Below are 17,859 nucleotides of genomic sequence, written 5' to 3' on the forward strand. Positions count from 1 at the left end.
TGTTACCTTGGTTTATGTGGCTCTCCATAATAATAACAGTAATATATCAACTTGATTTGTATGTTTGTGTGGGCAGAGGAGGGACAGGAAAGTTTTTCCTGAAATAAATAAAACCAGGGTTTATTTTGAAGTTCCTTGCAGTAAGCTGTTCCTAAAGCTGTGTAAGAGTCATGTTATTTTTCTTTCTCTCTTTATTCCCCTCTTGAACATTGTTTCCATTGCGAGATTATAGTAGCTAATCAGTAGATCCACGTATTACCTGAAGGAAAACCTCCTCGGCACTTTTGGGCATAGGGTGTATAACTGGTGGTTTGGTGGTGGACTCCTAATCACTCGGTTTTTCTTCTTTTATCAGGCTGTGGGATGATGGGATTATCGATCCAGTGGACACCAGGCTGGTCCTGGGTCTCAGTCTTAGTGCGGCCCTCAACGCACCCATCCAGAAGACTAACTTCGGTATCTTGAGGATGTAATTGGAATATAAAGCATCTTCCATTGGACATGTACCAAAAGTTAATAAATTAGTAGCCTTAAAATTTTAGACTTTTTCAATATGTGGCTATTACAGTAAAATTGTTTTCTTACCACAGTGCATTATACTTTTCTACCTTTAAAAAAAAAAATCAGTGAAGATATTTATTTGATGCGGCTCAATTCCTTGTAAATTCTCTTAGAGAAACTCTTAGAGAAATTTTTCTATGGCTCAGCTTTACCACCCTGAAAAGGAAGAGAATAACTTAGAGTTATCCTTTCTAAGCCATAAGTACTATGAAAAGTTCTGTAATCTGTAAATTCCAGGTATTGTTGAGATTTTTAACATAAAGTTGTATTTCCACTGAACTGATTGCTTTGCAGATTATGCATGGTGATATTTTAATGTACTTTTAAAAATAAGCATCTGTTACTTTTCCCTCCAGCCACCACCATCTTCCTCTCCATAGCTGTCAGACTTCTTGTCTGCACTCTGGGCTCTGTTTCCTACCCGTTCTCTCCTCACCCTCTCGTTTTCTGGCTTCTACTGCCAACAGCCCTCTCCAAGGTCACCACTGACCTCCATGTTCCTGAAACCAGTGGGTCCTTTTCCGATTTTACCTGATTTAATTCTCTGGGGCATTCAAATCAGTCAAACACTTCCTCCTAGAAATTCTGTCCTTAGCTTCCATTGCTGTAACACTCTAGGTTTTCCACCAGCCTCCATGGCCATTCTTGTTCAGCTTCCTTTGCAGGCCCCATTTCCTCTGCTCATTCCTCCTTCCCTTTACCATTTGTCTTGATTTTTCATTAGTCATATGTGAATGCATTCTTATTTTGAAAGATACAAATAGCACAAAAGTATCTCATTATTTAATTATTCTTATTAAAATAATAATTGTGGTAAAATATACATAACATAAAGTGTACCATTTTAACCACTTTTTTGTGTGCAGTTCTGTGACATTAAGTACATTTACATCACCACCATCCAACTCCAGAACTTTTCATCATCCCAAATTGAAACTCTATTATTAAACAATAACTCCCCATTCTCTCTTCTCCCTGCCGCTGGCACATTTCCTTTTTCCTTTTTTTTAAATTGAGATATAATTGAATATAACATTATATTAGTTTCAGGTGTACAACATAATGATTCAATATTTATATACACTGCAAATGATCACGAAAATAAGTCTAGTTACCATCCATCATCAAGCACAGTTACAGACTTTTTTCTTTTTTTTTCCTGTGATGAGAACTTTTAAGATTTACTCGCTTAGCAACTTTCAAATATGCAGTACAGTATTAACTATAGTCACCTTGCTGTACGTTACATCCCCAGGACTTATTTATTTTGTAGCTGGAAGTTTGTACCTTTTGACCCCCTACACTCATTCTGTCCACCCCACGTCCCTCTCCTTTCTGGCAAACACCAGTCTGTTCTTTGTATCTATAAGCTTGGTTTTCTGTTTTGCTTTGTTTGTTTTGTTTTTTAGATTCCACATATAAGTGAGATCTTATGGTGTTTGTCTTTCTCACTTCACTTAACATAGTGACCTCAAGGTCCATCCATGCTGTTGCAAATGGCAAGATTTCATTCTTTTTTATGGCTGAATTTTATTCCTCCTCATCCTTGAATGTATGTGTTTTACATGGCTTGATTTATTCTCGCTGGGCCATTTCAGCCCTTCTTATGGTTTTAGTTGCCATCTAAATGGGGATGATTCCTGTGTTGACAGTTCTTAACACAGTTCTCCCCTGAGCTCCAGACCTGTCTGTCTAACAGGTCTAAGGAACCTCAGACTCAATCATCAAGTTCTACTGATTTTTGCCTCCTAACTGTCTCTTGAATTCCCCTACTATTTTTGTCTTTTATGCAGGCCTTAGAAGGGGTCTACCTGCATCCAGTCTTACCTAGTCCAGTCTCTCCATCACTCTGGAATTAGAATGGCCATTCTCAGGTGCACATCTGTCGTGCTGCTTCCTTCCTTACTTCTTTCACTGGTTCCCTGAAGGGCCAGACCCCTCATGGCCTCCACGGGTCTTGATCCTCAGCTCTTCAGTCTCATCTCCCTGACTCCTCTTTTCACTCTGGGTGCTCCACCCATTCTAGACTTCTTCCAGTTCCTTAAACCTACGAAGTCCTTGCCCCCTTAGAGCCTACGAGGTTCCCTGTGCCTGAACCGTTCTCTTCTCCCTTCTGCTTAAACACCTATCTTTTGTCTCTGTGATTTCCCTGGGCTGGGTTAGACACCTGTTGTGTGCTCTTGTAGAGCACCATCTTCTTCCTCTGTCACTTCCTGTGTCTTATATGTTTATAAGAAATACAAACATTTCTTTAATATTGCCCTCCTGCTAGAATGTAAGCTCTGTGAGAGCAGGGATCCACCTGTTTGGCCTGTATCTCCAATGCCTGGCACTTGTAGATGCTCAAATATTTGTTGAATGAATGAAAAGTCCATATTTTAATTGTATCCTCAGGCCACATCATTTTAAAATAAAGTGATTGATCATATGATCTAAAGCAACTATCAAATGCTTTCCTAATAAAATTAATATTTCAAACATTTGTGTGTGATGTTCAGTTTAGGCTGCAGTGTGTATCAGAAGTCAATTTAGTTTTTTGAGAAGTATATAGATAGAAGATCACAATTCAGGGGTAAGTTGCATTTTCAGAAGAATGTTGGAGGAGGTCATGGGGAGGATGTGACTGCCAGTTGACCCCTGACCTGCTAGATGACCTCTGACCCAGAACCAGCCAATCAATCGTTGGCTCCTCCCCGCCTCCCCTGCGGCCTACCATCCCCATAGCTTGCAGGACGAAGCCTTGAGAGAGTAAGATGTTGCTGAGACCACCTGGACTAAATACGTGACTGAACCCCAATAAGGCCTCTATATAAACTTTGAAGATTCTGGCTGGCGGGCGGGGAGATCCCCTCGTCTTGCGGCTGCCCCCGCCAAGCCTCGTTTGTGAGTTCCCTGGCCTATTAGACCTGCCACCTCCCAATCCGGAGCCGCTGCCTCTTTCCTCAGCTCTCCTAGCCCTGCGCGTATGGCGGCTAGTTTGCCAACCAACAAAGGAACACAGTGAGTATTTTTAAATAGTAAATTATATTAAAATTTCGGTTAACATTTACAACCAGGTCAGAAAACAAAATGATTTTTTATCAAGACTAGTTGGTATTCCATGGGGAGGAACCATCCACAAGTCAAAGATTCATGAATATTTTAGGAGTGTTTTTACCTTTCTCTCTTTAGGAAAAATCCCGGTCATCACTGGCACCACCCTTAAATTAATTAAATTATTTTGTATGTTTTATCTGATAAAAAACATTTATAACATTTCACCAAAATAGGCAGCCTTTTTTGTCTGCCCTTCCGGCTTTATTTACATAGACTTGACATACGCCATTATGTAACTGTAAGGTATACACTGTGATGACTTGGTACACATACATTGTGAGGTGATTACCACAATGTGGTTACTTAGTACATGAATCACCTCACGTAACTACTAATTTTTTTTAATGAGAATTTTTTAAACATTTTAGTTATTAAAAATAATTTCAGCCAGGATAATATGAGTAACTTAGAATTTTGAGAAATATACAGCTAATTAGTCTCTAAATTAGCCCTTCTGGGCACTTACAGAATGAAAAAGAGACAAAATTACTTCTGTTTTTCAGTTTTCAAATGAGAATTTGTCACATTAGCAGAAGGCACTGTTGAATGTGCAAGTGAAAAACTGATCATTTACCAAACATGCATGGTTACGTGCAAGGCACGACTAGAGGCCGTGTATTACATTTACAGGGCCAAGAGCAGGTTTTTGAATGATTTCATTAATAAGACTTTTGGGAGGGGAGATCACATGGTTCTTGTTAGTTGTAAAATGTATCGATGATGGTGTTCTGGAAGGATGACTGTTGACTGTCCTGATCAAAACTGGATCTCTAATGATGGGCTCTGAAATTCAGTATTTAGAAAAATGGCAAGAAAATGAACTAGACACTTACGGTCTCCTGTCATTTATAACATTTATAAATGGTACAAATTAAATACAACTAATATTTAATGATGACATTGTTTTTTTTGTTTTGAAAAAAAGCCTTTCGACAAACACTTAAAAAAATTTATTATTTAATGTGCCTCGGATTCTCTTGTATCTGGAATCAGGATGCTAAGGATAAAGCTGTTCTTGCAGCTAAATGAAATTTCTGTCTGCCTTTGACCTTTGTAGGCACATGTGCATTCCAGATGAGGAGGCTTATAATCAACGTGACTGTATAATTGACCATCCACTCTGGGCCACATGAGAGTGAAAGGGCCCTACTGCTAATAATTACACTGGGAAACAGGTGTGAGCCAGGACTGACCAGGCAGCCTGGATGTATGGTTGCTCTCTCTGTAACTCACTATCATGGACTGGGTACTGATGTTACACATCAGGTGTTGATAATTCTTACAAGCCAGTATTCCAGATAGCTGCTTTGTAGCTTTCGTTTTTTTAAAAAAATTTGTTTCATTTATTTATTTTTGGCTGTGTTGGGTCTTCATTGCTGCGCATGGGCTTTCTTTAGTTGCGGTGAGCGGGGGTTACTCTTCCTTGCGGTGGCTTCTCTTGTTACAGAGCATGGGCTCTAGGCGCACGGGCTTAGTAGTTGTGGCGCGCAGGCTCAGTAGGTGTGGCGCACGGGCTTAGTAGTTGTGGCACGCAGGCTCAGTAGTTGTGGCGCACGGGCTTAGTTGCTCCGCAGCGTGTGGTATCTTCCTGGACCAGGGCTAGAACCTGTGTCCCCTCTATTGGCAGGCAGATTCTCAACCACTGCGCCACCAGGGAAGCCCAGGACTTTTAAAATTCTACACGTAAGTGTATGCACTAGCTGGCTTGGTAAGACTGATGGTGGAGAACATTTAGCAGGATGACAATGCATTCTTCAGCTTTGTCAGAGTTTATTTTATTCAAATGAACAAACACTTAACTGAAGGCCTACTGTGTGTCTGGCTTTGGGATGGGATGCAAAGATAAAGCAGAGCACGGCCCCTGTCCTCTTGCAGCAGTGAGGCAGTGACTTGGAAGGGTCTTTCCACCTGCCTAGTACCCCTTCAGCTCCTTCTGCACCTTCATTCTCATTTGGGAACTACCCCTCTCCTGTGCGATCTTGGTGAGCATGTCAAGCAGAGAGCCCTGGTCCCTAGCCAAGAGCTGGACACATGACCGAGGCTTGGCCAGGCTGACTCTCCAGTGCTTTGACTCTTGAGCAGAGGGACAACGATGGGAGGCGCCTGGCCCTGAGTTGTTCCAGTGGAGTTGATGAGGCTGGTCGTTCATTCTTGCTCTGGGCTCCCTGGCACTAACCTGGTTGCTGGACTCTGTGAGCCCAGGGTATCCTGGCATCCTACATTTTTCCAACAATCTTTGAAAAAAATTTGCCACCGTCAGGCTCCAGAGCTTGTAGCAACAAACACTAACTGGTAGCATGTTCTGCAAGCCATAGGTTAAAATAAATTCCTCTATATTTTCCAACTTGGTGAAAGCTTTACTGCCTGCACTAAAAACAAGACTTTTCAGAAATGAAACCACTGGAACACTGAAACTAAGTAAAAAAGATAATGTAAACAGAAAAGTAAACTGAAGGTATTGACCCTCAGACTCAGAACATTCAGAGGAAGGTGGTAACTTCCCACCACCGCCAATAGTGAGGCTGGATTGGGTGTTTAAATTGCCACAAGGGAAACTCAATTATTTTATTTTTAAGAACGCTGATTTATTTGAGTATTTCTACTTTGTATTTTTTTTAAGGATTTATTGTTATTTATTTATTTTGGCTGCGCCGGGTCTTAGTTGCGGCACGCGAGATCTTTGTTGCGGCATGAGAGATCTTTTTTTTAGTTGCAGCATGTGGACTCTTAGTTGTGGCACGCATGCGGGATCTAGTTCCCTGACCAGGGATCGAACCCAGGCCCCCTGAATTAGGGGTGCAGAATCTTACACACTGGACCACCAGGGAAGTCCAAGGGAAACTCAATTTATTGCAACCTTTTGATTGCTGAAATAAGTCACTGAATAAGACTGTAGGTTACTTCTAATTGGCATTCTGGTTAAAAAATCTGACAATCTTCCATTGGGGATAATTTAAAGCCATATCAAGAGACAGAAAGTAGAACTAAGTGACTTCGTAGATAGCCTTAAGGTACCTTTTGGGTAGCCTTAAGACCACAGTGCTGGTCTTAAATGAATGGTATATATATTGTCCATAATCCCTTCTGAAACGAAAACACTTTGCATTTATTATATGGATGTTTGCAAGTATTTGTGAGGCTCCTTTTTTTATTTTGGAGCTATTGGTATTTTTATTTTATTTTATTCCTACTTTGTCTTGATTTTAATGTGGCCTGCCTTCTCACCTTCTCCTTCCACCATGAGGGATATAGGAAAGGTAACCAGAGGATCAGGCTCCTAGAACTGACCCCTAAAAGTAAAGGGACAATGGAGTCTTCAGACTGCGTCACAATTTAAATCTATACTAGAATGGATCTAGCATTCTGAGTAGGAGAACTTGAATTGCTTGCTGGACAGAGACCTCAATTTGGGATCAAGGGATTTGGGCTCTTTTCTAGCTGGTGGTACTAACTAGCTGTCTAATCTTGGGCTAGTCTTTCCTTATCTTTTAATATAAGGGTGGGACTAGATTAGTGGTTTTCCACTAGAAACAGCTGAGGAGGTTTAAAAAAAAAATCGTTGAATCAGAATCTTTGGGGCGTGATGGGATATAGTTTAAAGCTCCCTGTAACTGCTCTAGAACAATGGTTCTCAAATTCAGCTGATAGCAGAATGGCCTGGAGGACTTCTTAAAATACAGATCGCTGGGCTCCACCTCAGATTCTGATTCCACAGGTCTGGAGTGGGCCCCAGACTATGCTTTTCTAACACATTTCCTGCTGATGCAGACGTTGCCCATCTGGGGATTGTGCCTTGAGAACCACTTACTGCTCTAGATTATCTTGAAGTTCCTTCTAAAGTTTTAGGATTCTAAGATCAGTTTCTGCTTTGGTGGTATGATCATTCTTGTATGTTTTTGGTTAGGTACATTTCTCTCCCTCTCCCATTTTCAGGGTAGGGTGAATTTGTCTTAAATTCTAAGCCAGTGATTCACAGCCTGGACTGAACATTAGAATCACCTGAGGAACTCAGCTTACGAAAAATTCTGCTGCCCAGGCTGGACCCCAGATAATAAATCAGACTCTTTCAGCTCAGGATGCAATTAGTAAAGCTGCCTCAAGTGATCCCAGTGTGTGGCCAAGGCTGAGAGTCACTTCACAGGGTAAGGCGAGGTCAGGAGATTGCAAAATGGAGCCACTGTGCGTCTCAAGACACTTCCATAAATTTACGATCTTAAATTTCAGATCGTGTATACTTTTTTTTTTTTTTTTTTAGGTATAGCTCACAGCTCAGATAAAAGTTTGCCTTATTTTGACGTCTATATGTACCTTATTTCAGGCTATTTGTTGAAAGTGGTTACCAATAGCTAAAAGTTTCTAATGAGATTTTTTTCAAGGTGATGGCAAGAAATAAGATCAGAGCAAAAACAAACACCTAAAAACAGGAGAAGTATTCTGCATCATGGGCCACAACAGCAGCTGATATTTTGCTTCCACAGAATTGTTTTCTGAGTCAGTTCTTTATGCCTTAGTGCCTTTGTTGTAACTTCTCAGTGAATTAAACAGAGGGTTTAAGCCTCTGAGGACTTCTGTCAGTTCCTCACTCCCAACCAACCGTAACTAGATAAAAAGGGGAATATTCATCCACATGGATGGTTGATAACTTGAGGTACATTTAAAACATGTTTTGTTGTGGCAAAACATACATAAAAATTTTCCATTTTAACTATTCTTAAGTGTGCAATTCAGTGGTATTAGGTATATCCACACTGTTGTGCGACCATCACCACCACGCATGTCCAGAGCTTTTTCATCATCCCAAACTGAGGCTCTGTATTCATTACAAAATAATTCCCCATTCTTCCCTTTCCCCCAGGCCCTGGTAACAGCTATTCTATTTTCTGTCGCTATGAATTTGCCTGTTTTAGGTATCTTATATAAGTGGAATCACACAATATCTGTTCTTTCGTGTCTGGCTTATTTCACTTAGCATAATATCTTCCAGGCTATCTGGAGATTATTTTTGATCAGTTGTATCCGTGCCACAATTGAGTTAGGTCCATAAAGGTATCAGCCTCATTTCAATTAAACACACACGCAGGTGATGGAGAATACTCCTATTTCCCTGGAGCCTTTAGGCAACCATGTGGGATGGGCTGAGGCAGTATATGGGATGGTCCTGCGCCAGGCACCAGCATCCTCCTAGTTGCTCAGTCCAGATGCATGGGTGTCATTGTGATTCTTCCCTCTTCCTTACCCTGACATTCTTATTCTTGCCCAATAAATGTTATTGATTCTACCTCTCAATAGCTCCCTAAATCCTCCTTCTTTATCACTCAACCAACCTCAGTTCAGACCTCCATCTATTCTCACTTGTATCAGTACCAGAGCCTCCTAACCGGTCTCCCTGGTTATCACTGCCATCAGTCATTACATCATTAATGCACTCAACAAATATTATATTGCACAAACATTTCTTGTCAGGCATTGAGCTGGCCTCTTAAGTTACAGAGCCTTGTGTATAGCCATTTGAGCCATTTGTCTCAATAACATAAATCTGATTGTACCCAAGCATGTCTGATTCTAGAGGCCAGCTTTCCCCAGTCCATTCACTGCCTTCCAATAAAGGATGGACTAAAGATTCAGGACTCTTGGCAGGTGAAATTAAGGAGTCAAAACATCAAGAGGAATTTTAAGAGTAATAAGTGCATAGTCCTACATCTAATTCTAAAGGAGGATAAAGAGCTTATGTATAGAACTGGGGAAACCTGGCTTTGCAGCAGTTCATATGGGAAAAAAAAGACCCTGAAGTTTTGGTTATCGGCAGGCTTAATAAGGGTTAACAGTGTGACAAGACTCCTTATAAGAGCTAGTCACACTTCAGGCTGCTCTAATTATGGGCCATAATAATGCCTATATTTAAGGCAAAGCATTGTCTTCAGCTCTATAAGCTGTATTCTAGGGAGAATATTAACAAACTAGAGGGCATGCAGAGCAGTGGTTCTGAGGCGTAGAACTGGGCCTTGGCTGAACTTGTGGAGTATGTAAAAAACACAGATTCCTGGGATCTACCCCTGGGTATTTTCAGGTGATTCCAATGCACATATTAGGTCAGGGACCACTGATATGAACGAAATAAACAGTATGATCTGGAAAATATTGAAGGAACTTAGAGAGGGAGGACTATGGGGAAACGTAATAGGTGTTTCCAAAATCTGAAGGGTTGCCATTTGCAAGTTGAGATGGCAGCCCGAGGGGAAGGTGTAGAATGATCAGGGAAGCTTTAGTAAGAATTTACTAATAATGAGAGCTCTGTGGTTATGGACCTAGCTGTCCCAGGAAAGATTAGAGGAGCCCAGATGTCAGGGATGCTGTAGGGTGGTAATTCAAACTTTAATGCGCCTATGAATTGCCTGGGGATCTTATTAAAATGCAATTCTAATCTGCTAGGTTTGGGGTAGGACCTGTGGCTCTGCACTTCTATCAAGCTTTTACCGATGCCAAGACTTCTGGTCTGTGGGCCACACTCTAGTAGAAGACTGTAGGGGATGCTGGTACTGGTTGGCCAGATGACCTAGAGGATGTCTCAGGGCAGAGTGGGTAATTAGGAATGGTTCGTTAATTGACGATGGAGAAAGCACACTACCAAAACTACACTGGTATCCTTCAGAACTTTTGGTGTGGACCATGCTTTAACTTGTTTAGTTTACTTCTTCCAATTCTCTAGAATCTAGTTATTGTAGATGAGTGACCAAGAGCATGATCTTCAGAATCAAATAAACTTGAGTTTGTGTCTTGCCTTCCTCATTACTAGGATTATGAAGCTGAGCAAGTAACAACCCACCTGAGCCTCATTTTCTTCATCTCTGATAACCCCTCGCTGAGTTTTTACGAACATTTCATGTGCTAGTGTATGTAAAGCGCTTAGTGTAGAGCAAGTGCTTGAGGAATGCTGTCTGTTATTATATTTATTATTCATTTAAACATGCATGGGCTCTGCATTGTTACCCTTCCTGGGCCTCCTATGTTCTTAGAGGATTCTTGAGTGCTCTGCCCAGGGAGTGTGCCTGTGTGATCTCAGAGGCCAGGTGTTCTCCCAGATTTCTATGAGATTAACTGGAATTACTTTTTTGTGGGTCTTATGTCCTTACTGTTAGCATTTTCTTACTTTCACCTTCCAAAATCAGGATATTTTCTCTACTGATTTTGAACAAAATTACCAGTTAATATAGTTTGATTTCCTGACCCCGTAAGTTAGTTTTTCCATTGAGATGTTGTAAAGGATGCTAATGGATGTCTGCCCAGCATCCATCCTCCTGTTTTCTCTCCTGTGGAGCTCTATTTGTTTTTTCTTCAGTTGTTCATACCTACGAATGCATGCACATGCCTCAGGGAAGCCGGTCAGCCCTCAGCCCCAGGTGGGCCTTCCTGGTTTACAGGTTTCCCATTCTCTTCCCCAGTGATTAGCCTAGGAATTGGCATGGGTGGAAGTCTGTAGAGGGGTGGTTCTAGGAGATGTTTCTTTGCTCCAGGGAAAAGCCAGAAATTTGGTCTCTTTCTTCTTCTGGATCTTGTCCTGTGGGCATGTGGCTCTGGGATTGGAGACTTGTTGCTGCCCATCAAAGGATGAAGCTGACATTGTGTATGGCAGAGCAGGATGAAAGGATCTGTGTCCTTGGTCACATCATTGAGTCACAGAACCACCATTTTGAAGCTCTTCCCTCCTCTCTTTCTTCATCCATTCATACCACATAAATATTTGGATTAAAATTTAATGGGGAATATCTTCAAATATGATTTGCAAATTCAGGATCAGTTCAAAGACTGAGTATGTTAACTCTTGGTCATCTCCCTCTCCAAGTCCCACCCACACATGCCAGCAGGGAAATGGGCATGGAAGCACCTGAGGCATCTGAAAGGTGCTATTCAGATCCTCGTTCTGTCCACACCTTTATCCCATGGCCATTAAACCCCAGGAATTCATCTTGTCTCTTTGGTTCTTAGTGGAAGATTTTTTTCTTCTAAACCTCCAGATCGGGCTTCAGTACAATATGGGGCCATATATAACTCTTTATACCCCAAATCAATAATGATAACTGATAGAATAAATGAAAAAGCCTGTGTCAGTGTGCTGTCCTACTATTTGAGAGCTGTGTGAGGTATGAGCTTATGTATTCTCACTGCTGGAACTTGGAATTGCAAGTGAAATAGGTTCTGAACTACTGAGCTTTGGGAACCATGAGTGTGGAAAGTAACTCTTTTCTTTTTTTTGAATTAAAAAAAAATCTTTATTTTTTCAAGTTTTATTGTGTACAATTGACAAATAAAAATTATATATATTTAAGGTGTGCAACATGATGTTCTGATACACATATACATTGTTGAAATGGTTACCACAGTGGAGCTAACATACCTATCACCTCACATAGTTACCATTTGTGTGTGTGTGTGTGTATGTGTGTGTGGTGAGAACACTTAAGATCTAGTCTCTTAGCAAATTTCAAGAATACAACACATTATTATTAACTAGAGTCATAATGTTGTACATTAGGTCACCAGAATGTACTCATTTCTAACTGAAAGTGTGTGCCCTTTCACTAACATCTCCCCATTTCTCCCACCCTTCAGCCCTTGGTCACCACCATTCTACTTTCTGTTTCTATGAGTTTGACTTTTTTAGATTCCACATGTAAGTGAGATCATATAGTACACTCTTCACATTGTAGGCTCCCCCTGACCTTTCTTTTTTTTTTATATATATTTAATTAATTAATTAATTAATTTTATTTTTGGCTGTGTTGGGTCTTAGTTTCTGTGTGAGGGCTTTCTCTTGTTGCGGCAAGCGGGGGCCACTCTTCATCGCGGTGCGCGGACCTCTCACTATCGTGGCCTCTCTTGTTGCGGAGCACAGGCTCCAGACACACAGGCTCAGTAGTTGTGGCTCACGGGCCTAGTTGCTCTGCGGCATGTGGGATCTTCCCAGACCAGGGCTCGAACCCGTGTCCCCTGCATTGGCAGGCAGACTCTCAACCACTGCGCCACCAGGGAAGCCCCCCCCCGACCTTTCTTAAGAACAGTTTTTGATCATACCATTCTCTTGCTTAAATACTTTTGTTGGTTCTCTGTCACACAGGGATAAAAGTTACATGTCTTTCCTTGGTATCCTTGAGTGTTCTGGGCCTGGCTTAAATTCTTTAAAAAAAAAAAAATCAGACAGGGTGAGAGAGTGTCATGGACATATATACACTACCAAATGTAAAATAGATAGCTAGTGGGAAGCAGCCGCATAGCACAGGGAGATCAGCTCGGTGCTTTGTGACCACCTAGAGGGGTGGGATAGGGAGGGTGGGAGGGAGGGAGATGCAAGAGGGAAGAGATATGGGAACATATGTATATGTATAACTGATTCACTTTGTTTTAAAGCAGAAACTAACACACCATTGTAAAGCAATTATACTTCAATAAAGATGTTAAAAAAAAAAATCAAATGACACCTACAAATGGTTAAAATAAATAGAACAAGCAGTCTCATAATAGTCCCCTGATCCACTTTTCTCATCCATCTTTATCCATAGAAGCAACCACTTTTAACCATTTCTATTTTGTTCTTTTGGTGATATCCCTATTTAAAAGCTTATATTAATATTTCTTTGCTTTTCAGTTTTAGAAATCATCTATTTAATTCTTGCTATGATAAATTAAAACTTTAGCTCACTTACACAGCCATCCCCATCTCCTCTTTTTCTCCCCTCAGTATAGTTATATTATCTTACAAGTTCATAATATTTTATCAACAGTTTTAAAATTCAAAAGTCTATGAAATCTGAAAGATTTTTTTTTGAAATCTTGGTGTCAAAACCCATTTGCTGGCAAATTCAATCTCTAACCTATCTCATGTGTGGTTAATTGTGATGAAGCATCTACAGAAGCAAGTATCCTTGGGAACAAGTGGCTGCTGCATTTGACCATTGTGGCAGTAATGGTGGCTACAGAGGACAGTAGCCTGGGATGGATTCTTCTAGGTACTTGGGAGCACTTAGAGAAAGAAAATGACAAGCTTAGATGTTTAAATTCTCAGCTCTAGTTATAGACAACCAGAGAGCTTCTAGGGCAGCCCTAAAATAATCTCATTTCTTAAAGCCACGGAGCCAATCTAGCTGAAAATGAAATAGAAAATTTAACTGAATTCACAGCTTTGCCATGTCTCTCTTGTGACAGAACATTGAGAAGGAATGAAGTCTTAAGACTTGGATGGGGACATATTTCGGGCTCAGGTAGAGTTGAGAATCTCAAATCCCTAAGTCATTTCAAACTTCCCTTGTTGGTGGAAGCAGGCTACCCTTCTGCATCTGAGAAGCCTAGTCTTCTCTAGCTTGAAGATAGTAATAATTTTACTTGGGGAAGTTGCCTTACAAGAGGATGCCAATCATCGTCAAGACCCACTCCAATCTCCCCTTGTTGTCACTAGATCCATAATTAGGTTGACAAGCACAAAGTCTGACATGGGAGGAAATAGCTAATACTGCTATTGTTGAACACAAAAGATGTGAGCTGCTGCAACTTGCTGCGTCCTCATTTAACTTTCCTCTTTGGCCTTTGAAGAAGGCAGAAAAATCTTGGAGAATGACTGTAGATGATTGTAAACTTGATTCCAATTTTCGTGCTCTTCAGGTATGGTGTACATGCTGGAGCAAATTAATACAGCCCTGGGCACCTGTATTCAGATATTGACCCAGAAAATGCTTTTTCCTCTTTACTACTTTGTATCACCAGACACAAATTGCTTTTACACCCCAAAAGAACCAACCGTATATTTCCCCAGTCTGCCTCAGGTCTACACAATCTGTTCTGCCTTCTGTTATAATATGGTCCACCAAAGCCTTGGACATTTATGACATTCCATGCAACATTATATGGACCACAATTTTGATGCCGATATTAATTAGATCTGATGAGCACGAAGTAGCAAGTACTAAGAATGGCTTAATGAGACATATGTGAACCAAGGTGGGAGATAAAGCCTGTGAACATTTAGTGGTCTGTCTCCCTAGTGGTTTCTTCTGGGGGTCCAGTTGAAACAGCTCCTGCAAGGTAAAAGCAGGTTGATGTATCTTTCATTGTCTACCAATAAAAGGAGGCACAGCACTTGGAGGCCTTTTTGGATTTGGAAGAAACAATATTTGAGTATGGTATTACCACCCTTTGTAACCTTTCAGTTTGGATGAATAATAGAGCAAGAGAAAGGTAATGATCTGGCTGCAGAGTCTACCATGCATGGTGTTGTGAGAGAATGTTTGCTCGGTGAACTGAATTTCACTAAATTTCCAGTTAAGTCCTGCCCCAGTTCCTGCTGGTCCTTCACACATTCTGAGTTTGGAGCCTATTGTACGTACAGAAGCTGTTGAAACCTGGCACCCACATCCCTGCAGCTCACCTCTGAGTTCACCTGCAGTTCCAGTTCCTGTAGATACCAACAATTTCCTACTTCAGGTACCTGCCTTTACTTGCTTGGAGGCTTTCTCCTGGGCCAGGAGGGCTTGGCTCAGCAAGCAGGGCAGCCTGAAAGTGCTGGAGGGTTAAGCCTCCAGGAACAACCTTCAACCAGTGAGGGATGGAATTTGTTGGATAAATACTCCAGCTCTGAGGTGCATTACATCCCCACCGGGATGGAGCCCTAGTTGCCCACTAATAACCTTCAAATGAACATGCACTTGATTGGCTTTTTCTCCCTTTCTTTCCCATCTCCCTCATTATGCTTTTTTGGGATCACCTTCCAAATAAACTACCTGTACACAAGTCTTTGTCTCAGGGTCTGCTTTGGGGAAGCCTCAAACTTAGATGTCTGTCATCTACTCTGCTTCATGAATCAACACCGTTTCTAGTGTTTTTCACCTTGATGCATCCACTGATGACCTCCTTGCTGTATCTTTGTTTTTGTTGGCTTCCTCCTTTTGTGCTCCTTTCTGTGATTTTATTGGCGCGTAAAGGGAGCGAGGAGACACATGTCCTTGCTTAGTTTGCCTTCTTCAGGCAAAGCCTGCCTAATCTCTTTCACCTGATTTCCTGTTCTGCCATCATTTGACCATAGTCCCACAGTCATGGAACCCTCAAATCTGTTTCCCTCTTTCATGCCTTTGCACGTGCTCACCCCCAACTTGGAATTTTATTCTCCTTGGTTGACTGACAAACACCCACTAAACCCTGAAATTTCTGCTCAAATGTCAGCTCTTCTATTACATTTTCCCTAAATTTTCCCTCCCTCTTCAAACAGTTAATGATTATGAGTTCACTATCTGTCTCCTTTACTTGGTTGTATGTTCTGCAAGGGCAAGGGCTATGCCTGTTTATCTAGTGCTGTATTCCCAGTTCCTGACACAGTGCCTGGGCTGGCACATAACAGGTGCTTGATAAATATTTGTTTAATGAACAAATGAATTCATTTGTTAAGGGTAAGAAAGCCAACTTGGCTTGACCTGTCAGCATTAGAGCGAGATCCAGTACACAGGTGGACCCTCCAGAGTGACTTCAGGGGAGCTGTCTCTAACTCTTTGGGGGAAGTGTTTCCAAGATGAACATTTGGGACAGTCAAAAGGAGGCTGTGGGGACAGCGGATTAGTGGTAGGGACATGGGTAAGAAATGAGGTTACTGTGTTCTGTCCTAGTGTTTGTCTATTGTCACCTTGAAATTGGTGCTAAAAATGAGTTGATTTTGTGATGGCTCAGTCTCTCACCATTCCTTTTCCAGAGGCTGCGTGGTACCAAGGTGAAGAGCTGGAGCTGAGTCTTGGGTTTGCAGCTTCAGCCCTGTCATTTCTTCATTTTGTATTTGAGGGGAGGGTACTCAAATTCTCTCTGTCTCAGTTTCATTATCTATTGTGAGGATTATAGTGAATATGTATTATTTATTATATTATTATATATATGTATGTATTATTTATTATACATATGTATTATATAGTCACTTAGAGCCCATTCAGGGCACATATTAAGGCCTAAGTATTAGGTTTTATTAATATAATAATTACCAGTGACTAATGCAAGATTCTAGGAGGTCAGCTGGTTTGCCCATAGCCACAAAGGAAGCCTGGGATGGGTCTTAAGTGATTACTATACTTTGAGATTGATGAACCATTAAAAAAAGTCCCAGCTGCCAGAGGCCTGCAGCCACTGGCTGCATGTCACTGAGCAAGAGGACTTGTCAGAGGCATATGCAGAGCTGTGCCTGGATCCAGGCAACAAATGGGATGATTCATAAAGTCCGTTTGATTTCCATCACCCAAGCGCCAATGTATTTGGCATCAACAGCTGGCTGTTCCTGAAGGGCACATTCAAGCCCAAGTCGCTGTGTTTTGTCTCTGTGGACACATGGATGCAAAAAGGAACTGAGTCTTAGAAAAATTTATCCCTTGGTATTGAAAATGCCAGCAGACTTCCACTTTGGTTATCAGACATTAAACTGTATTAAAAAGTGAATCTAAAATTTCTTCAGTGATGATAAACATTGTTAAAATTGAAATAAAAGTGATTAATGTCAAAGCTTCAGGACCCAAGCTTCTCTGGTTAAGTCACGGGCTCATGATGAGGATACCTGGCTCTCATCTAGTTTAATTCTCTCTATGGACCCCTATGGACTATTTGCCTATGTCCATTTTCTTTAAAAGTTTGCTCAGGTGGGTTTGGTTGCCTCCATATATATTTTTTAAAATTTATTTATTTACTTTATTTATTTTATTTTTGGCTGCGTTGGGTCTTCATTGCTGCACGTGGGCTTTCTCTAGTTGCGGCGAGCGGGGGCTACTCTTCGTTGTGGTGTGTGGGCTTCTCATTGTGGTGGCTTCTCTTTGTTGCAGAGCACAGGCTCTAGGCACGTGGGCTTCTGTAGTTGTGGCACGCGGGCTCGGTAGTTGTGGCGCACGGACTTAGCTGCTCCATGGCATGTGGGATCTTCCCGGACCAGGGCTTGAACGCATGTCCCCTGCATTGGCAGGCGGATTCTTAACCACTGCGCCACCAGGGAAGTCTCAGCCTCCATATTTTTAGTTGAAAGGTGGGACTAAGGAAGTAGACCAGAGTCAAAATGTTAGAGGATATTTTTATTCCTGGAAGAGCAGCAGGTGAAAATGGTGAAGTTGGCCTGCATCTCTCAATGATGAGTCCTTCCTTTCTTTATTTTTTATTATTTATTTATTTTAAATTAAAAAAAAATTTGTATACAGTTTTTAA

General features: G+C 41.3%; 1 protein-coding gene across 1 annotated transcript in view; it reads left to right on the top strand.

Moving 5' to 3' along the window:
- Positions 1–3,041, top strand: part of MCCC2 (methylcrotonoyl-CoA carboxylase 2) — a 64,639-nt gene extending 61,598 nt beyond the window's left edge. Inside the window, exon 17 of the mRNA XM_036847611.1 lies at positions 356–3,041. Coding sequence (XP_036703506.1) covers positions 356–473 — 118 coding nt within the window. The 3' untranslated portion in view covers positions 474–3,041. The remainder of the gene's footprint in view (positions 1–355) is intronic.
- The last annotated feature ends 14,818 nt before the right edge of the window (positions 3,042–17,859 follow it).

This window comes from Balaenoptera musculus, chromosome 3, assembly GCF_009873245.2.
Source record: "Balaenoptera musculus isolate JJ_BM4_2016_0621 chromosome 3, mBalMus1.pri.v3, whole genome shotgun sequence".
Classification (NCBI taxonomy): Eukaryota; Metazoa; Chordata; class Mammalia; order Artiodactyla; family Balaenopteridae; genus Balaenoptera; species Balaenoptera musculus.